Source organism: Geospiza fortis, unplaced genomic scaffold (assembly GCF_000277835.1).
Source record: "Geospiza fortis unplaced genomic scaffold, GeoFor_1.0 scaffold16, whole genome shotgun sequence".
NCBI classification, from domain to species: domain Eukaryota; kingdom Metazoa; phylum Chordata; class Aves; order Passeriformes; family Thraupidae; genus Geospiza; species Geospiza fortis.
The window spans coordinates 3,269,913-3,292,645 of record NW_005054302.1 but is presented as its reverse complement, the minus strand read 5'-3'; the positions used below and the strand labels follow the sequence as shown (position 1 = coordinate 3,292,645).

Here is a 22,733-nt window from a genome sequence, read left to right as displayed (position 1 = left end):
TTTCCATGGCCAAGAGAGGGTGTTTCTGAGCTGATGTTGTCAGGATGCAGCTGTTTGAGCTCCTCTGAGTTGCTGATTTCTGCTCTATAATCACTGAGACTACCACCAAAAGGTGTACAATTTTTGCAATATGCTTCTCAAAGCTTTTCAAACTTCTGCATTTAAAAGGCTCTTGTCAACAAGCTCTGTCTTTGAATGAAAACCCTGTGTGGAGTTTGATCATTTTCTCTTGCACATTTTCCCTGCACCAATATTTATTGTACTGGATATACAAGTTGGCTTTTCAGCTATGCTTTATTTTTTAGTAGAAAAGGAAGCAAGGTGGAAGTCATGGAATCAATTAATTCTCTAATTCATTACTGTTCAGACTAAATACCTGGTAAAGATAGGAAGTAACCAATACTTCTTTTCATCTCCAAAAACCTCCCTTAGATTTTTGCTGCATCCAAGAGAAAAGCCATTTTTATCAGGACCATTTCGAAATGTGGGTGCACGGAATGTTTCTGTAAAATAAAAACATGCAATTCTTTAAACCACTAAGGAGCCAGGGAGCATGAAGAAACAAACCCAAACTTCTCTGCTGTGGAGCCAGTTTTGGGCACGGTGAGGTGATCTTGGTGTATATGTTATGGGGGGAGTGGGGGGGGGAATTTAAAAAATCTCAAGTAATCAGAAGGGAAAAAACACAGAGTTAGTGAAAAATGAGAAAATCAGGTAAGGAGGACAGTTACCTTGTCAACTTTCTCTCTTTACATTTAACAAAGTCTGAGATAAAGCTAAATACCATCAGCATGGCAAAGATATCCACATACATCCCTTTTTCCTTGGTGACTTGCTCTCTCTTCAGCCTTCTTTGAGCAGACAGCTTTCCCTTTTAGGAGTAATTTACCATAAGCACTGCTGGACCTAAGCCCATACAAAAGAGGTTTTTCCACATCTACCAAATTAGGAAGCTGAATTAAGAGCATCCCATGGTATCAGAGGAAGATGAAATCTATTACATTAGAAACAGACACACCATGAACTATAGCAAGCCACCACCATTTTTGTACTCAGTCCAGTTACGCCCTTGGCCAACAACTGAGAGGACTCATTGCTCCCCTCCATACCAATATCTTGTCTTTTAAGATCATGATCCAGAAAGCAGATAAAGAACTGTGTGGCCAATTATGACCACTGACTTTTGGGTAAGGAATATGTTGAAGTTTTCTTCAAAGCTAAAAAGAAACTGTGAATATTCCTTACCTGTAGATATGTCAAAGAAAAATAATTCAAATAACTATCCTATCAACCAATCAAAAAATTCTAGCGAAAAAATTCTAGCCAAAAATTATTTTACTTTTAATCAACCCACTTATTTTTGAGGTTAGAAATTTAAATTCCAATGAAAGATATAAGCTTTTGACTTACTCAGTTGTAGAAATACTCATCAGTCTCTGTCCCTCCACAAACTGCAAAAACCTCTCTCAAGTGTTTCCTAGCAAGAACTTTAATTAAATGCACATAGCCTGTTTATGCTGATCAATGCCATTTAAAATGTTTAGGCATAAAAATATGGGAATCTCTTATTATCTAGGAAATGTGCATCAGTGTTTTCATTTTTATCACACTCTTACAAGCCACTTCCTAATAATAATGTTAGGTTTTTTTGACAGGATTTAAGAATACTTGTTTGCATCTAGTTCAAAATGTAGTACATGTTCATGTACAGCAGAGCCTCTGACTTGGTAGGGGACACCCAGCTACTCTTAAGTATTAGAGCAACAGAGTGATGAGTAGCAATTGGGTTACATCACACTTTAAAATCACAACAAAAATGCATGGTGCCACAGAGGTCTCAAAAATACAAACAAAAGAAATGAACAGTCATCATGAATCTGAATGCTTGGCTCCAGCAGAGAGCCCCCCACAGGCTTCACCTTCCCTTTTGTTTCACCTTTAATTACTTCCACCAAATATGCTTTTTATTGCACAATATTGAAAAAATCAATATTGATATATGTGATGACATATCACGTAGGCCTCACATTCTCATTGAATTGTCATTTTCTGGACCAGGAAAAGTTTCATATCCCAATGGACTGACCTATAGTTGATCTGTTTTTGCCAACTAGCCAGCAGTGGTAGCTGAAGAGTGACAGTATGCTGATGAAGAACATGGCTGCCACAAAGAAAAGGAATAGTACGTGGAACTTTGCATGGGTATCTGGCAATTCATTCTGGGGAGAAAGAGAGAAAGAGATTAATATATGTTAACACTTCCCAGCAACTAAGGCACTATTGTAGCTGAACATTTCCTGCCACACCCAGACTGCTATAGGTCTTTCACCTCAGTTTTCATCAAGAAAAAAAAGCAGCAGCTTTTCCTTTCACGTCACGTTAAACTGGAAAAGGACAGCATTTAAATCTCATGGGTACCCCTTCCCCCAGTTTAGTACTGTGAGTGCACTTGTTCATCTGTGCTTTTCAAATGCATAGTAGAGGGCAAGACAAAACATTTTCTATACCAGAAAATCTTAACTGTGCAGCCACAGACAAAGAGACATGGGGAAAATATGTCCAAAGCTACTTCTTTTGAAGGGGAAAAAAGTGCAATTCCTGCCACAAGGTAGTAATACTGTACCTAATTCTCAGCTGGTATAAACATAAAACATAAAAGGTAAATGCCTGTCATGAACAAGTCCTAAACAAGACATGGGATAGATCTTCAATTTTTGATCACCTCTAATGTTTAAGCAACAACAAGCATGTACCTAGCAAAACAAATTTGCCACGTCTGACCAGGTAGAAGTGAATCACCAGAAATCTATGTGGAAAACAACAATTTCAGTATAACCACCATAAAGAAAGCAATTCCCACCCATATCAGATTGTCAATTCCACCCCAAACTATTTTCAGACTTTCAAAAGGCCAATGGGATTTGTAATAATACTACTCCAGCTCTATATCCTCAAAATCACAGGACTTTCAAGCAGTTGACCTTTAACAACATTATGAAAGCAGAGAGGCTATTTTTACTCAGCTATTTACTTAGCATTACTGCCATTACTTTTTTCCATTAGTGCATTCAGTACACCCATTTATCTACAGCTGACTTTCTTTTTTAAGCTAAAACACATTTCAATTAAGATCAAGTGCACAGAGGTATATCCATTTCCCTGTACACAGCTTATATATTTATAGACAACAGATTACTAGTCTCCTTCCTTCTGTGATGATGCGAATATCTGCCATGAATGACTGGACTAGAAAAATTGTAGTAGGAACCACATTTAAACATTGACAGCAATATTGTATTTTACCTTTGGACAATTCTCTGCAGCTTTCCTGCGGCAAAGCTTTGCGCAAAGAAAGACAATTTATTAAACACTAGTATTATGTTAACACAGGGTGTTTGAAAACAGCACAGGCTTTGTTAAGAACAAAATGGTTGGTGTGCAAATGTGTTCTTGGATGTGCCAATTTCCAAAGCACATCAGCAGCTTTAGCCCCTGTTCTCCAAGAAAATGATGAAGAACGCAAGAGCCTACTACTAACTTCCAAGGCATGAAATCTACTGAAGCATAGATGTATTAGAATTCAGATTGTGACTGGATCACTTTCAAGTGGTTGCTCAGCTTGGTCAGCATGACTACACCAATTTCCTTCTTTGCTAGTTGTTTCCATCACAAATAAGAATTATGTGAATATTGTGTATGATGAAACCATTCACAAAGGTCTGAAAAGCTCAGAATACTCCTGAGGTATCAAGTAATGGTTTATTAATTAAAAATCTTTCTGACTGCAGAACATATCCATTACCATTAGACGCAGTTTCAGCCAAAACCATAAAAAATAAATTGCCATTCTTTGCACAATTTTCTTCATTTAAGAGATAACAAATCAGTACAGTTTTTCTTCCTAATTTCCTTCAATACAGAGCAGTTTGTAGGATGCATCTTTAGTATAACACCTGAAATTGAACCAGTGCTTGAGAAAACAAAGGAAGAAACAGGAAAGCGGGGTTCAAATTAGCTTTTGAATTCCAAACTTTAAACCTAAAGAGTGGTATCTTGGCTAAGATGCCAACACTTAACTGATGTGTTGTAGGTAAGATGTATGGCTTTTAAATTCCATTTATGTGCAAAAAGCTTAGGGAGAGCCCAAGCATCTACAATAGAGTCAGGCAGATATACACAGCATTTTCAAAAGTGCTAGCTGCCATCAGATAATTCTACAGTAAGCAAATGACAGCAGAGTGCAGCTCTCTAAACTGCCATTTAAGTTCAGCTTCCTTTTTACTGGCCATTTTTTTACTTATTTACTGACAATTCGTGCAACAGTCCCTCTTCCACCTGCAGTAGGGATTTGATGTGTTTTGTGATCCACTGAAATCCAGCCCAGCAAAATACTCCAGTTGCTGGTTATTCCTAAGCTTCTGTTGAAGCAATAGTAACTCTTTCTACCTCAGAGCACACTGCAGTGTTCCCCAGCTGCCCAACTGACTTTTGTAACTTGAATTCCTATGACTTTTTAAAAATTACATATTTAAACAAAATAGTTCTCTATAAGGAATTCTCAGGAGCTTATTCTGATGCTAAAAGAGCGGCAGCAGCTTAGTCTTTGTGTGTTCTGTGGGTCAGAAAATCTAAGTTTATTTCACTTGCATCTTCCTAAACCAGCAGCTCTAAAACCTGGAGGATTTTTTGAATTATGCATGAACAAGCTGCATGACCCCCATGGAGCATTTACCTCTTCTGACTACCCAGCTTCAGCCGCTGGTTGTAATTTCCTGAATGACAGCTGCAGAACTGAAGCATCTTTCAAAAAAGGCCATTTCTTTACTGGAGAGAAGCATGCACACTGAGTGTGTATAACAAGCTTATTCACAGTGGTGTTCTAGCAGCAGTCCACATGCCCCCCGCATGTGAAAAGAGAGTGAAACTTAGGACGTTGGTTATTTAAGATCGTTATGCTCAGCAGCAGCACAGAAGCAGACACTTGCAGGTGAGAGAGCTGCAGAATTTACAAAAGGAAGCAATTTGCACAACACAATCTGGACTACTTAGCACACAATAGGCTGAAGCCAGTCACTATTCAAGAGTCCCCTACAAACTCTTTCACAAACAGTGACTTGATTGGTATCAGGTCACAAAACCCCTCAAACAAAAGTGCTGTCTGAGCTTGATTTGTTCCTCATTTTTCAGTAGATAGGTCTAGCCTAATCTCTGAAAAAAACTCACATCTGGTCTACATCCTTAGTATAGTCAGAAGGAATGAGTTCTAACTAATGATGTGGAACCAATCCTTTTTTTTTACCCCCCTATTATTAACACAACCAAAGTTTTGTGGAAGCATGTGCTATCCACCCAGGACATGTATCACATCCTTTATTTAGCTATACTAAGGATTGAAAATTAATCTGGAGGACAGTGAAAGACACTGCAAATGACTGGAAAATATAATGGTTTCAAGGAGGTGGCAGTGCAGCAAGAATAGGAGTAGACACAAATATAAGCTGGGAAGCATCACCACGCACTGTGTAAACAAGGCATCAAGCACTGGGCGTCCAGCCAGTGCTGATGTTTGTGTCAAAGATATTTGGTTACACTGACATTTTATCTTTAACAACCTCTGAGGTAGAAATAAAAATGTCATGAATCTAGAAAAAGCAGTTATAGATATAAATAAAGAAATCAGTAACATTCCCTTATCTACAAAACAGATTTTAACATCAGCATCAGGGTGCAAGCCTGTGGTAAACATTTCCAGGCAGTGCAGTTGTTCCACTATTGTATGCACAGAATCAAGACCTTTCTTCAGCACTTCGCATAGTGCATGAAATGTGCTGTGTAAAAGTCTTGCACATGCAAGTGAGAAATACAAAGGTTTTCTTCAAAAGAAGAATTTGGTAGGTGTGCATGTCTCACAATGTTTCCAGGTATCTGGGTAGGAGCATCATGTCTCTATGCAAGTATTATCAACAGTGCAAAACAAGGGATTGCTACATTTGTGTACTTAGCACATACACCTCCACAACCTCATAACAAGTTCTTCCCCCAGGCTACATTCCCCAAGAACAGTCCATACTTCTTTCCAACACTGGAGGTATCCAGCACTTTGTTGCACAGTCTCTGAAAAACATGTGTGAGGAAGCAAAAAATAAGCACTACCTTCTGAAGGTATGTAACATTTCCTGTAGTCAAGCTTTGGGAGGAAAAAACAACCTTGATTTGCTCAGTTTTAGAGCATGGTGCTAATAACACCAAGCTTGTGGGTTTTTAATTCCCATATGGGCTGTTTACTGAAGAGTTTGATGAACCTTGAGGGTCCCTTCCAATTCAAAATATTCAGTGGTTCTGTGCATCTAGACAGCCTTGACAGAAAATGTCCAAACAGCAATCTGTCTGATGCTGTAGCAGACAAAGCTGAGGATTAGCAATATACTGAAGCAATCTACAGACAGCATGTATCAGCAGCACTCTGCTTTGGTTTGCATACTGATGTACAGAGAACCTTCCAAGAGAGCACTTGCCTAAAAGCTTATGTACAAGAGACATACAAAAATTTGCAAGCCTACATGATTATGGAGCTGCCACCTCTTTCTGGAAATGTACTTTAATAAGTCAGTTATAAGTTCAGAAGTGTCTTAGCTTTGTGAAGTGGGTGACTTAATATGAGTAAAGTGAGTCAGAGACCTATTCTGCTGATAAGATCAGGGCATTGCCAGATTCAGTCTTGGAAGTATCTGGAATTGAAAGCAAGTACACAATTACATTGTCTATTGTTACATTTCAGAAGTAGTCCATTCTTGCAGGAAGCATTTTTAACAACTGAATCAATAATAAAAAAAATCATCCCTCTTAAGTTTACTTCCTCTGCTTGAGAGTCCACTTCACCATTGTGTCTGATGAGCTTTGGAAGAGTCCTGCTGCAAATGTTGGTATTAAATATTTGTTCATTGTAGGCAGTTGTCCTATGGCCTTTTTTGTTGCACTAACAACTATGAAGTAATATAGCAAAGCAAATTATTTTTTTCTTTTTTTTTTGTTCTAGCACTGACTGGTAAATATGAGAGAGCGCATCTACAGTTTCCTTAGAAATTGCATACAAAGCACTGGAAAGCAGCCAGGCAGATGTTTGGAAATGGCACATTCACAGATTGAAAATTTAACTATTTTACAGCCAAGAAAGACTGAACAGCAGAATCAGACCATTTAATTTGAAATATCTTTTAAGACCCAGCTATGACTGATAAACACATTTATGGCTTTCATCTCACAGTACTGACAGCTCAATTCGCACATGGCTCCATGCTCTCTAGTAACAGGCTGCTATACAGAATTCACAGGTTAAGAGGAACGCAGTACTTTGGCAGATCAGACCCACAAGTTTAGATGAACACAAACTTCTTTGCACAGTTTATCTTAACTAATGCCAACTGTCTCAAAGTACAGATATTTTGAATACATGATCAAACTTCTCTTACCCTGACATGGCAGCAACCTTTTGCTCCAGTAAAGCAAATACCAATATCTACTGCTGCAGATAATTACTACTTTTCCCAGTTACTCTGACAGCAGCCAGCATTTAAGAAATATGTGGTATTATTTACCCAAAGATGTGATTGAGACCCTTCCACTTGTGGTAACTTTTCGCATGCTCATTAATGGAAATGAGCATGCGAATTATGCCACTAACACTTCAGCCTAGAGATAGGAAGGCACACTACAAGTTTTTCTAGATGAAAGGGAACAACTACAGAAGGCAATGTGTTCAGCCTGGAATGTGACTGCATCAAAGCTGATAGGTGCAATATAACACTGACATACAAGGATGGTTGCCTTCACATAAATGCTATTAAACATACTAAGATGGATGTATGTGTATTACCCATTTGACAACCCATAAAGTTGCAAGGAAGATGTACAGCATTCATACTGTACATATCCTAGCATTCTGTTCATACAAGATCATAAAAGCCACTAATATGAAGTTCAAACATGCCTATGTAGGGACTCCAAAACAAGGCTCAGATAGTTCCCAATAAATTAATCTGCCTTAGCTGGCAGCAGATTATCCATAGATAAGTCTGGGAAGATATAAAATTGTTATTTATATTTCATATTTGTCAGTATTTATTATATACACACATATATATAATCGTACATATATGTCATTGTTTGATAGGGTCTGTTCCTTCTTTATCTACATATCTGTATCTCATAGTCTCATAAAAACCTGAGCTGCGACACTTAATTTTGATGGAGCAGAGAAATTGCACAGTGTCCTCATCAAAACTCCTTTCCCCAGTTACCCATCCCAGGCAGTGTAATACATTTACTTCATCAAAATTCATAAGGTTCTCCTGCTTCAGTCACTTTGATTGATGTCATTAATGATAGTGAACCACAGAACAGAGTAAATAGTGAGTGACAACATGCTGATGCAGCCTTCAATAACACATGCAGGATTAAACAAATGAACAACAACCAAAAAAAGCCTTAGAACTTACTGTCCAAAACTTTATGAAGTACTGCAAGACTGTAGCAGCAACAAACAAACAGTACAGTAAGGAATACATTAAAAACAGGAGGAAGAATTTGTAGTTAGAAAATCCCACACAATTATTCACCCTAGAAGGAGGGGAAAGAGAAAAAGGTTACTAAGGTATACAAAAAATAAAACAAACAAAAAACCCACAATACATTACAGAGCAAAATGTGTATGATGTCAGTGGTATGTCCAAAACACTCTAGCACCAGTGTTTCAGAAGCAATTTAAGCCACTATTTCGAAGGAAATTTCTCAGGCTGAATGATCTGGGCCTCTCACATGAATTTTGCCCCCCATGATTCTGTAGGACAGGACATGAGCTGGCAAAGCATTACAATACAGACAGTCCATACAGGAAACAATTCTCACTACAAACTAACCGCAGGCACCACAGAAAGTAACAGGAACCTCACCATCAATTTCAGTGTATGCTGCTTGGTTACAAAACCACCTCTAAGTCAACTACTGGTAGTAACGTTTTTCACAGTGATAGCAGATAATATTTTTACTGACTACCAGTGAATACAAAGTGCAGAAGAGTCTGAGTGGGTCATACATATCACCTAAAATCCAGAAATTACTCTCCCATTGCAGTGGTATCTCCTCTCCTGCTAACACCAACAGAGTAAACAAAAGAAAGAAATGGATTTTCTCACAGGTCTCGTTAATGTCAAGGTTTCTCTATATGAGGAGAAACTGCACGATTTGGACTACTGGGCTTACAACTTTAACACTGCATCACACATTTATTCCCATATATTAAAGAACTTCTGTGGAAATCAAAGTTTACTCCAGAAGTTCATTTTTGAAGTAGCATCTAATTCATCATTCTTATACTGATTTTTTAAAATATAAACTTACCATGGACAGTGGTGATCCATTTTTAATACACATCTGAAAGAGAGAATTTCCAGCAAGTTAAGACAAAAAAACACGTTTTCTTTCCAAGACACATAACTTTAGCTTCTACAGTTTTGGGTGTTGTTTTTTATTGATTGATTTTTTCAAGTATTTTGCCCTACTGTATCTTTTTCAAGCCCTTCTCAATCATACAAATTCTCTATATTAGAGCAGCTGTTCTTTTACCTAAAAGAACCAATTGAAATTCAGAAGAGTTATGAGGAGAGTTTCTTAAATTAGCATTGGGAGCATTACTGAGCAACACCATGTACCAGTTCATTAAGCCACACTAGTTTTATGTGTGTGCAGAGAAAACAAATCCAAAGGATCTGTCAGGGTTGTGTGGATAAGGTGTGTTAGCCTGGCATCCACTTCAACTAAGTCTACCTTAGGGTTATTTTTTCTACCATTTTGCTTGCTGCTTGTCTTTTTTTTAAGTTAATGGAGGAAAAGATCAGCACAAAGGGCAATTTGAATAGTTCACATGCCACTTTAATCCAGTTTTAAAGTAAACACAGTTACTGGACATTTCAGACACAGAGCCATTCACTGTATTTGCTAACAAATTTGATTTTAGCCAAAAGATGTGTATTAGGTGCTTCAGTTAATGAGATTTCCTCAAGCTCAGCCTACTGAAGTCTCATGCATAGCCTCAGCCTTCAGTGCCTGTGCAGATTCCTCTGATGATTCACAATGAAAACAGGGGATAGCAAGGATGTTTTTGAAATGTTAAAGGCATGTGACTCTACTGCCAATTTTTGAGATAAACATTTTTAGCAGAACACATCTGTTTCAAAGCTACAGAAACAAGATACAATGAAACAGTGCAATAATAAGCTTTAGCTGGTGCTGGTATCTCGGACCTACCTTTCTTTACTTTCAATCTATATGATTTTTTACTTTTTAATTAATCTATTTTTTAATATAATCTTTGTTTTACAAGGCTACAAGCAAGTTTCCTAAAAAGTTCTGCCACCTTAGACAATAGGGCTGTACCATAATATTGCACCAACAGAAGGAACTGGCCCACTGAAGACATGAACGCACTAAAGAGATGATTTCAGGAAAGAGAAAATCTGTAATTCCAGATTCAGACACTTACACGTCACAGGCAGAACAGTGGTGGCAGCGGTCAGGTTTGATCAGCTGGCATCGATCACAGTATCTGATTGCTGTATTTAAGCGCAAGGGTCAGGTCAGTAGAATTCACCTCATTTTATGAAAGCTTTCCCCCTTAACATGAACTGAATCTTAAAAGAGCTTCCTGCCCTCCCCTGCCACACCTGTTCTCACAGACTGTCACACACCTAATCTCATATGATATGTAGTTTTGATTTTTTAAGGAATGTAACATAATAAAGTATTCAAAACTACCTCTTACTACTCTACTGATTCCATTTTCATTTACACTTTGACTCCCAAGTCTTCCTATCCTTCATCCTCTGGCACTGATCCCCTTTTCACCTCTGCATAGGGTACTACAGCATCTATCTCATTGTGAAACTACACTCATTCAGCAAGTCAACCTTCTGCACTGGCTTTCACTATCCACTTCACCAAACAATGATCTAGCAGACTGTTCAGTAAGTCAGATCTTCCTCATCTTTCCTGGATATTTTTAAACAGACCTTCAGGTTTTTCTCAATGGAAATAAGACACCAGCACAGGCAGTTTGAAAGCAGGAGGAAAGTCAACACCTACAGCTAAACAGAACTGATAAGAGCTAGCAACAGCTTCCCAGACCACTCCAGGAACTTAAGACTGGGATTCTCTTAGATGGAGGCCTGTATTTAAAAGAGCCAGGTGTCCTTAGACTTTCTTTGGAAAAGTCACAGTAAACTTTGGCAATGGTTATTTCGAGAAGTTTATATTTTTGGAAACTCTACAGGCTTGCTAGTTTCAAGAAAGAGAAAAAGATATATGCACATAAAAAAGCTACAGATTTTTAAAGAACATATATACACATAAGACAGCACTTTCACAGATCATTCATCTACAAATTGGAATAAAATGCCTACAGACATTAAAAGCAAATCCAGAAGCAGTCCATAACTAGATTTGTACCGAATTGCAGATGGGAATGAAACAATACTTTTTTTTTTTTTAAATTGCAAAAGTATGTTAAGATCTTAAGTATGTTTCTCCTCATGCTGAACTAAAACAGCTCAAAAAGAAAAAATTTAAGTGAAGATAAAAGTGATTATAAAATTGAGCAACACATTTGATTTTCCCTTTTTCAAGCTATTTTAGCTATATTTGTTTGCTGTGTTTATTTTTAATTGCCACAGCTGCAGATAACTGCTGTCATCTCTCTTCTTGCTAGAAGATATTTTTCTTTTTTAATTTCAAGTAGTGGCTTTATGTTAAGAACCCCAGAAAAAGGACTGCTCTTTTTCTCAGGGGGATTAAACACCAGGACAAACAAATAACAAAACATCATAGCACTTGCAATATGTGCTTAATATATTGTCCATTCAATGGCAACAAATGAATAAACAGCAACTTGAGGAGCATAGAATTATCTTTCTATCTCACCTCTCGATGCTGTTGTCGTATAGATAGGCAAGTCTTTGGCAGCTCTTCTTAAAATCTCCTGCTGGATTTCTGGTCTCTCTTCTTTTTCATATTGTTCTTTATCAAGTTTTGACAAGCAGAACTAAGAGGGATGTAGAAAATGGATAGGATGGGAAAGATTAATTATTACTTTATTTTCTAAGGAAAAGACCCTTTGGGTGTTCCACTGACCCAAACGCACCATGTTGGGTGTTCCACTGACCCAAAAGCACGATGTAAACAAAAAAAAGAATGCTACAGGAATTACAGGAGATCTTTAGAACTCCTAAGTTTCTGGATGTATTCTGGATGTATTTAATTTCTGGATGTATTTTCAAGAAAATATTCTTTATCTCTATTCCATTATCTATAGTATTTTCTCTCCAACACAAGGGAACACAGAGAGTCAGAATGAGTTTTAAAGTACAAACTTTCCTTTAATTCATGATAAGCATAATTTAAGTGAACTGTGAACAAGAGGAAGGTGCAACAGTCCTTTGCTGCTACAAGGCACTGAAGTTCTCTTACCCCACTTCCTCTCTCACATACAGAGGGGTACAAACCAGATGAGGGGAAAATAAGGCAGGCGGGGTGTGTGGTGAGCTTCACAGCCCCAGAACAGAAGCTGGAAGAGTTTAACTGGATTTTTAACTCAGGAGTAATCAACACTACTCTCAAAATTCTTAAGTTGTATTAAAAGCAGCTTCAGCAAAGCCTGTACAGTTTGGGAGTGTGCTACAATTCTGAGTAAAGCCTGACAAGCATTCCTGTTGAAACCTCACTGAAATGTAAGCCTTTACCAGAAAATCCTGGAGAGCTTTGACTCATTTGTGAAACACTTAGTTTGGTATCCGCTGAAACAGTATTTCCCAGTAAGCCCCACAAAACCCAGCATGCTGACAAGGCTCTGTGCAGCGGGGACTGAAATGACGATTTTCTTTGGTATTTTTCTGTTCCAAAGCACTTCTAAACTCTGAGCTTCCTGCATGGACTACAAGAGCCCTCTTTATGTGCACACATAGACAAAGCATTCATGATACAGAGTGGAAAATGCTATGTGTGCAGCTGGAACAAAAACTGGCTTAGTGTGGTTTAGTATGATTGTATTTTCCTACCAAAAACATGTGCATGATTAGTTCACATGGATTCTCCTCTCATCCTGTACTTTTTCCTCTTTTGGATTACAGTCAGTTGGCAAGCAACAGTGAAGACTCCGCTTACAGCAAGGAGGAAGCAGAAAGACATTGCTGCAATTTCTCTGTGCTATTTCCTAACCCAGAATGCAACCAAGATGCCTCACAGCTCACAGAATCTAGTTAAGCCTCCTGTCACATGTAGCACCATCCCAGTTATTGCGCCTACACACCCTTTGAGGGTGAAACATGAAACATGTTTAAATAATACCCTTTAAAATAACCACACAATAGAATTAATCTATGTGAAGGGTGAAATTAAAGTTTAACATTTCAGCCATCACTAAGAGTTTGACCTAATTATTTAAATTTAACCATTCAGATCAATATTTATTCAAGCATGAAAACTGAAGATGCTCACATCAAAAGTTTAAGGCAGATGTGAAGCATCATTCCAGCAAACAGTAGTGCAATACACCTTAATCCCTACTACCCTTGTGAGGCTGCTAGGTGACCCAGGTATCTGTGACCTGCAGTCAAGCAGAGGTTGCAGTAAACATGAGTACCCCCTCTAGATGACATTTCAAGGCAAACCATTAGTGCACAGAAAAGGAACCCAATAAAAAGATTTAAAGCTTTTTACATTTGTCCATGTAACATCATTGTATTACTCCAAAAATCCTGGATAGGATTTTGGTTTTCTGAAAAGCTGCATTTCTGTTCTAATTTCAGAACTTAATAGGGCTATGACACCACAGTCTCTCAGGACAATAGCAGGATATGTTCAAAGGCATCCAAAGTTGTCTGTTACCACACAGCAAACAGAATTCCCAATGAGGTTCCAGCAGTTCTTATTGAAAACAGAAAGAATCCCTTTGTTTCCTTCCTCTTTCTGGATCTTGTATAATGCTGATTGTTCTTTCTTAGGACAAATGCACAGGGATTACACTAAGACAACAGCAGCTGCAGAATCTTTTTTTTAGTTCAATAGTAAGATCACAGGATGCTATTTGTTTTGCCAGAATAGCCATTTTGAATGATTAAAAATATATACATTTACACTCTCACACAATGGAGAGATACTGAAGTCATGTTTGTTTTTAAGTATAAACAGCATAAATTACTCACTAGTACATGAACAGAAGGGATTTGCCCAGAAACAGAAAAGGTGGTGCTGGGTGTTAAATTTGGTTGGTTTTTTGCTTTTTAAAAATTTTTTGAGTGTGTTTTTTGTTGTCCTGGTGGGAGAGGTTTTTTTGTCCTTTTTCATTTAAAGCTAGCTGTTGAAGAAAATTTTATTAAATCTGATCTCTCTCCACAGTTAATATACAAAAAGTTCATTACATGCCATATGCCCAAGCCATCCCTTTTGCTTGCTGAATAAAAAAAGCCTGCTACATCATCACTGTAACTACAGGAAAAGTATTTCAGAATAAGTTTGCTATTAATGAAGAATTCAAGAAGACAGTAAAAGTTATTAGGCATTAGCATTAAGAGTATCTCTAGTTCATATAGCTTTATAAAACCTAGAATAACATCATTTCAACTACATTCTAACAAGTTAACCTGCTTAACTCAGCCATTTTCCTGCAAAACCACCCCAGAAAAAGCAAAACCAAATTACCCTGAAGACAAGTCCCTTTAAGTTTTTAGGTTTACCAATTCATAGACTCATTTAGGTTGGAAAACATCTAAGGTCATCAAGCCCAGCCATAAATCCAGCACTGCCAAGTCCACCATGAAACCACATCCCCAAATGCCACATCTGTTAATGTTTTAAAACCTCCACGGATGGGGACACAATCACTTCTCTGGGCAGCCTGTTCCAGTGCTTGTGACAACAAGCCTTTCAGTGAAGAAATTTTTCCTAATATTTGATCTACACCTCCCCTGGTGCAACTTGAGTCCATTTCCTCTTGTCCTGTCACTAGTTACCTGGGAAAAGAGGCTGATCCCTACCTGGCTGCACCCTCCTTTCAGACAGTTACAGAGAGCAGGAAGGTCTCCCCAAGCCTCATTTCTCCAGTCTAAACACCCCCAGGTCTCTCAGCTGCTCCTCACAGGACTTGTGCTCCAGACCAACAGCTTGTGCTCCATCTTCAACAGCTGCATTTAGACTTTTTGCTTAGCTAAACAGCAGAATTGTGTTTAGCTTTTTACACTTCATATTCTATAGCTTTAACACATAGATCTCTAAGCTATAATTAAGCACTACAGAGCAATGTTTGCTTTTTCTTCAAAACATGGGAATAACTTGTCTCAAGAATGTTTAAGGTTGACATTAACACTGAATGTCAGTCTTGCTGAAAACAGAATAAAAATTCAACCCCCACAGAGCAACCAACACCTCAAACAGTTTAGACAGTAAAAAAGCCTTGTAAAACCAAGGAAGAGAAGTGCAATATTTTAAATTCAGTGCCTGTATTTAATCCTTACATACACATACATTAGAGAAAATGGAAAACAAGGTAATCCATCTCAGGCTTATTGGAATTAATATGGTTCTTTTTCAAAACAAAACTTCATCATGCATTCTTTCATTATTATATAAAGCTTCTTTATGTAGTCACATCTCAGTGTTCCTAAACCTTAACCCTTGACTAAGAAGTGGGTTCAGTCCTCCAGGTCATAAATATACATTGCATTACTACCCTTTCTTATTCAAACAACAGCTAAAACTGCCTAAAAAGGAAACATAAAAGTGTTGTCACTGTACTTCATTTATCAGTTTAAAAAATTCCAGGTTTCAAGCAAGCCACTTCATAGCATAGCACTGTACAAGACTGCCAAACTTGTGATGATTTAAACACACATTTCGTATAAGGAAATGTCATTACACAAAGCATATGGTATTTTAAGATTAACTTGATCATTTTCATTCATGATACACTGTCATGCTGTTCTATTTTAGACAATGAGAAGGGAAAGGTGAATCATGCAGTACTGCAAACAAATTTCATCACTGAAAACAGTTCAGCTATTTATAAAAAAGGCACTGACATTTTCATAACATTATACTTACCTCATTAGAGGGGGTTGCAGGAGATGTGAAAATTGTCTTCCCATAGGACCATACAAACATGACAAATGACAGATGAAAAACTACAAGGTAGACAACTGCAACAAAATACAAATCAGAATTTGGTGAATATAGCTGAAAAGAACAACAACAACAAAAAAAACCCTGATCTTTGAGGAGGGCTAAGCAACTATACTTAGGACTCTAGGACTGTTCACTTAATAAAAAAATTAAATAAACACCCATCCTCACTTCCCAAATGTTATAGCTGCTCTTCCTCAAGGAAATGATGTTTTTATTATAGATTACAAAGTGACCTTGAACGCTTCCAGGGATGGAGCATCCACAACTTCCCCGGGCAACCTTTGCTGCTGCCTCACCAGTCCCACAATAAAGAACTTCTTTCTAATACCTAATTTATACCTGTCCTCTTTCAGTTTGAAGTCATTCTCCCCTTGTCCTATCACTCCACGTCCCTGTAACACATCTTTCCCCAGGACTCCTGTAGTCCCCCCTACAGGTACTAGAAGGTGCTATTAGGTCTCCCTGGAGACTTCTCCAGGATAAGCCCCAGCTCCCTTAGGCTGTCTTCAGCTGGAGAGGTGCTCCATCCCTCTGATCATCTTTGTAGCCTCCTCTGTACTCACTCCAAAAAGTCCATGATCTTCCTGTGCTGGGAGCCCAGAGCTGATGCAGGCCTGCAGGTGGGCTCTGAGCAGAGCAGAGGGGCAGAATCCCCTCCCTGGCCCTGCTGCCCACTCTTCTTTGGATGCAGCCCAGGACACGTTTGGCTTTCTGGGCTGTGAGCACATGCTGCTGAGCCATGAAGGGCTTCTCATCAACCAACACCCCCACGTCTTTCTCCCCAGATTGGATTGCTTCTCAATCCATTCTCTGCCCAGCCTGAACTTGTGCTTGGGATTGTCCTGACTCATGTGCAGGACCTTGCTGAACTTTCCAAAACAGATTTTGAAGGAGAAAACAAATCGACAAAACCCACCCCCCAAAAACCGACCAAACAAAATTTACCACCAAAAAATGCCCCCACAAAACACAACCACATCCCTCCCCCAAACAAAAAACAAACAAAAAACCCCCCAAATCCCAGAACTGAATACAGCCTCACTTCTGGCATGTAAGTGACTAACCTTTCTGGAAAAAGATGATGCTGTAATTCTGTTCTAGATTATCAGAAAGTAATTGATTACTTACTGACCTATGTAATTCAATTTAATTTCTACTTCTAACAGAAACAGCACAGTACTGTGCCATTACAGAAGGCACTGGTCATGAATGACAGTTAAAATCTCCAAACAGAGGTTTGGAGAGTACTGCACTCCAGTCATGCCAGATGTGAGTTAAAGATTTTCTTATTATCTTCTTTCAAATCATCTGAGAAATACGAGCTGGAGAAGTCCTATTACACACAGTGGCAATAAAATGTAGCTGGGTTTAGGAGGGAGCTCAATAAATTTGCTAATGAGTATGCATGATGTCACTGTCTTAAAGACCAGAAATGCAGACCTTATGACCCAGGAAGCTCTTTCCAATCTTGTTTCCTCTAATGGTTTCTTTTATCACTTGTCAAGAGGAAACAGATCAGTTGTGCCAGAACAGCAAGTCTTAGAGAAGTCATATTAAATATTTATATTATCTTCATTTATTTTATCTTCAGTTGTAGTAAGGTAAGAAATTTGACCTACTTTTCTGTACAGATAGAGTCCTTTAAGAAGGTGTATGATATACTTAATGGATAGTAAAAAAGGCTCAAAACTTTGGGAACCTCCAACAGCTCAGAAAATGCTTGTGCATAGTGACAGAAAGCATGGCTTTAATTTATCATCTTTCAGGATTTTCACTGTTTATTGCAATGAAAACAAACAGATTGCATTTGAGCTTTTGTTAGAGAATTATTCTTTTACCTTTGCCTCTGATTCCTCCAACCTCAGAGGCAGACTTGGCAAATTTTCAGCTGTGGAGCTGACTGTAAATGCCAGAAAAAAACCCTTTTCTAAAGCCATCCTAAATCAGTCGCCTGATAGGAAAGAACTTGTGTATCACTGTAGTAGGCACTACATTATTAGAAGTTGTCTGTTATGAAAAACATACTTTTCATTCAAACACAAAGTGGTTAAGCAATTAAAGAATGAGAAAATGGTTTGGAAAAGAGGAAAAAAGTACATAAAACTGGAGTGGAATCAGTGGCACAGATCAGAACTTTGGTGGAGAAGAGGGCAAGAGAAATTGAATAGAAGGAAAGAGGAAATGAGATACAGGGAAGGGCAAGGCACAGCAAAACTAATTTACACAGTAAACAGCTCTACTCAGTCCATAAAAATTACACCAGAGTTCAGATTCTTTTGAAGGATTATTTTTAGTGCACACACAATGTGTCGAACAGCAGAACCTCAAAGCTTTGTCACAGGCCGTAAATGCCCCTAAAACCCACAAAATAACAGGGACCACAGCTGGCTGTGTCAAGGGTACAGATCTGTGCCAGAGCTACCAGTATTTATTAGATAGAGGCAGTTATTAAAGTGCTGTTCATGTAACTGAGCTCTTGCAACCTGTCACCATCATTAAAAGCCAAAGGCCACGAGTCAGTAGCCAGTGATGGGCACCACCTAGGGGAAGATCCTGCAGTTGGCAGTCCATAGTGGCTTCACTCTGAACAAATTCTTGCTTCTTTTCCTACTCCCATGCTGCCTTTCCTACTGTGATTACACATAACTGTCCTGTCAATGCTCCCCAGGAAATGAGAGGGAGGGAAGATACCATTTTTAACAGCTTTACTTTAGCAGTCCATCTACCCACCACTTTGGGTATCATCAGCTCCTCTACAGACTACTCCCTGAAGCATCTTGCATCTGTTTCTAGAACAAATGTAAACTGGATTCATTCCTAGTCAGCCCATTTTCTTGTAATTACAAGCTAGATGGAAAATACAAAACCCCCAAACCCCAGTATCTTCCAGTTTATCCAGACTCAGAGTCACAAGGAAGGCCTGGCTAAACTAAGGCAACCCATGATTCTCTGTGCCATGCTGTGACCTAGTGAATTCAGTTCTCTTTAAAGGCACTGATGCATACTATACCAAATTTGTGGCCTCAAGAAGACAATGTCTTAAGACATGCTCTCAGAATCCTCCTAAAATATGCTAAGCTTTCCTAAGATTTGGCCTTAACATTCTTTTCTGAATCATTCTTAATACTACTTTCAAGACAGAGTCAGATTACAGAGAGGCAATAATATATAACAGTAGTATATTACATTGTTAACAGAGATTCAGAGTTGACTTTATTCCTCTATCCCAATGGATATAAAACTAGACAAGAATATAAAATCACAAAGCAAAAAAGAGCCTTAAAGGGGTGAAAGAATTGCCACTAATGTAATCAAAAGCTGCCATTATATTCAAATCATTTTACTGCAGTACTTATTACACTGAAACATGGAGCAAAATACACTTGCTAAGATGCACATTATTGATTTACATAGCAACGTTTCTGGTATTTTGGTCTTTCAACTCTTCTGATGTGATTCCTGGTTATCATGAGCTGGCTTATAAGAACTTTAGAAAACTTAAGTCAGCTTTCTTTTCAAATGAAAGAAGACTTCACATGTCATTTTCAAATCAACTTTCATGGTTGATAAATTCATGCATACAGGATGCCTATGGCATGATTCAGAATAGGAGGTGCAAGCAGCATGCAGGTGACAGCTATTAACAGGTTCCAGTGATAGTGTCACTCTCATTAATTAATCTCACATTTTCCTCCTCTGGTAGGTGTAGAAGAACCTGTTCCAGTTCAGACAGGCACTGCATTTGAAATAGAGATCTGACTATGCAACACAAACACTGCTCTGCCAGACTTCCTTAAACTGTTACATGAATCTTGCCTTTCCAGAAGAAATTAGAAAGTAAAATTTATTCATCTACAGGTCAACAAGCAAGTACAGCAGCAGCTTGCAGAATTTTGTGAAGTCAAGGTAAAGCCCAGCTGTAAAATGGGATGAAAAAATCCAGTGTAACACAAGCTCACATGGCTTACAATTTATTTTGAAGATTTTCCTATTCTTTCAGCTCTCCATTAGAAATTAAAAAACAACAAATTCCATCAAGATTCCTTCTTTTTACAGTGTTCTGGTAGACATTCATCAGGAAGAAAACTGCTAGATTAGCTTCTGTTCTGTGCTCTTTTGCAAAATATTTAAGAGATGAGAGCTTTTACCACTCTGAAACAGCTCTCTGTGGATAGTTAAAGCGCAAATCTGCACTTAATCTACCACTCATGTTCCCCCATAAACTGCAATGAACTCTCAAACAAATATCCCAGCAACAACATGCTAGACTTTTTTTTGTTAGTTTTTATCTCTGTCACTGTGTACTACGACCGACTGTGGCATATAGTTGCTAAAACCAATAAGAAGATTAAAGTTTCTCAAAACAAGGCCTCAAACACTTGACCTGGAAATTTAAAATTATAATGTGTAGCCACTTTTGAATTAATTGTGTTTTGCACAATTCTAACTACTCCTTAAGAATGGAGTTCTGAGGAATTTGGTGGGCTGTTTGGAAAATATTAAGCAGTACCAACAACAATTCATCCTCTTCCAGAAGTCTTTTCAGGTCACAGGCCTAAACAGAAAATGGAATTGTGTATGTGCTGCAGTTCCTTCTCTCTTCTCCTTTTTCTGTTCTCAGTAGGTACCCATTTAAAAATAAATGCAAACTTAAATCACAGTTGCATTACTTGCATTAGTCACAGATCTTGTCATTGTCCCAAGTTTGTGGTATTAGAAACAAAACAGACTCAACTGTACAATATTTACATTGTTTCTTAGCACCCATCTACTCACTACACAGAGCTCACACATCACATAAAGGAGTACATTTAAACTCTATGTCCCTTAGGATTTGCATGCCAAGCAGCTATTCAAATCTTCATAAAAACTTTAAAAAATTACCTTTTTCGGCAGTTGAAGAAATGGTAACTGGAAGAGAAAAAAAAAAAAGGTAAATTTGTACAGAATTAAATAATTGGCTAAAAATGAGATATATGAGGTTGTTGACTTGTTCCAAAGCATACTTCAGGTGTTAGCAGAGCCTCCCCACCCAACACTGGGGTAAAACAGGAGTCAGTATTCCTCCTGCCAGCTCTTGATGCTTGGTGAGTTACTGGAAGAGCTGAAGAGATGCAGTTCCCCAGGCTAGTGAAGTGAGCACACCACAGACAATAATAAGACAGAATTTATGCATATTCCCCTTCCTATATGCACCTAACTCATTTTTCTGAGTCAACAGCTAGGCCAACAGGTGTACCACTGGAAAGCAGAAAACTAAATTAAAAGTTCTTACTTCCCCTGTGAAACTGTTACACACTCAACCTTCTTCCTTAAATCTCCCGCCCACCCCCACTTCTCTCTTCCTGTCACATACTATTTTTTACTTTTTTCCCTCCTGACCTCAATTCTTCATACATAGTTAAAATCTCTCCACCTCCTTATCTCCTATAGCCTCATCTCCTTTTATGCCAACAGCAAATTCCATTGTTCAAATCTACCTTGTACACTGCCTGACTAGTACATCTTCCTGCCCGCAGGCTTCTCCAAAACCTTCACACTCAGTTTATCGGTTCAGGGATGATGCTGAACAGAGAGCTGTGGACTTGTTGGTTGCTGTGTTCATATCACTTCCCATGCTGGATTTCTTCCTTGGACACTGAATTACTGAAAGTCACTGAGGAAAGGATCCTTCCTGACTCCATCTTACGCAGTAAATTTAAGCTTCTGATCACCAGCACGAGCGAAATCTTAACAGGGCACACTGTGCCTCCTGCAGTTTAGCTCACTACACATTGCTTCCCCTCTCCCAGCTCTGACATTTCTACTATCATTAACCTGTGCAACAATTCAAAAGATTTTCCAGATGCACACTAGGCTGTTAAATCTGCAGGGCTTGAGTGTGCATTGCAGACTTCCTTCTGAAGGGTAGCTTTGTTACAGAGGTGGCATTTGTCATTTACCTGCAGATACCTACAGGGAAAGGGTCTACAACTGCATTATGCATCTGAGAGTCTTTTCAAGGGCAACAAGAGGCGTAATGAGATGATACCTCAATGTATAGATGACCCCCTTTTTGTTCAGACACGTTTTAGGGCTTTTTCCTTTTTTCTTGCTCCCATCCCTTTCCATTAAATATCCACCCTCTGTCTGTACACAGAAGCCTCTGCAAAGTTAATGGAAAAGGTTCCGATCCCTTCTATCTAAAGGAGGAAGAAATTACCATTTGGGATAGAAAAATGTTGCCTTCAAACTCAAGGAGGTCAATCCTAAAGAACAGCTTCATTTCAGATTAGTTATGTATACTTGCACAGCCTGCTCCCATGTTTCTGCCTGAAACTCAACTGCATGCTTCAGAGGCCAAATTATTTTTAAAGCAAATCCTGTGAGTGTTTTTGCTTAAAATTTTACCAATGTGTTATTTCTCCAGTTAAAATGTTTTCAACAATGCAAGGAAAAGATAAAAATTATTTTAAAAGTCAGAAGTAAAATAAGCTTGCAAAGTATGTTTGTTTAACTTAAAAAAATAC

General features: G+C 38.4%; 1 protein-coding gene across 2 annotated transcripts in view; it reads right to left on the bottom strand.

Moving 5' to 3' along the window:
* ZDHHC20 (zinc finger DHHC-type containing 20) overlaps window positions 1-21,130 on the bottom strand; it is a 31,339-nt gene extending 10,209 nt beyond the window's left edge. Inside the window, exons 1-8 of one of the 2 annotated variants that reach the window (XM_031065988.1) lie at window positions 21,109-21,130; window positions 16,144-16,238; window positions 11,971-12,091; window positions 10,538-10,607; window positions 9,397-9,429; window positions 8,496-8,616; window positions 2,087-2,219; window positions 377-503 (exon numbers count right to left, since the gene is read on the bottom strand). In XM_031065988.1, the coding sequence (XP_030921848.1) occupies window positions 377-503; window positions 2,087-2,219; window positions 8,496-8,616; window positions 9,397-9,429; window positions 10,538-10,607; window positions 11,971-12,091; window positions 16,144-16,203 (665 nt within the window). In that variant the 5' untranslated portion in view covers window positions 16,204-16,238; window positions 21,109-21,130. The remainder of the gene's footprint in view (window positions 1-376; window positions 504-2,086; window positions 2,220-8,495; window positions 8,617-9,396; window positions 9,430-10,537; window positions 10,608-11,970; window positions 12,092-16,143; window positions 16,239-21,108) is intronic. The other variant, XM_005417686.2, reaches the window with a different exon arrangement.
* Between the last annotated feature and the right edge of the window lie 1,603 nt (window positions 21,131-22,733).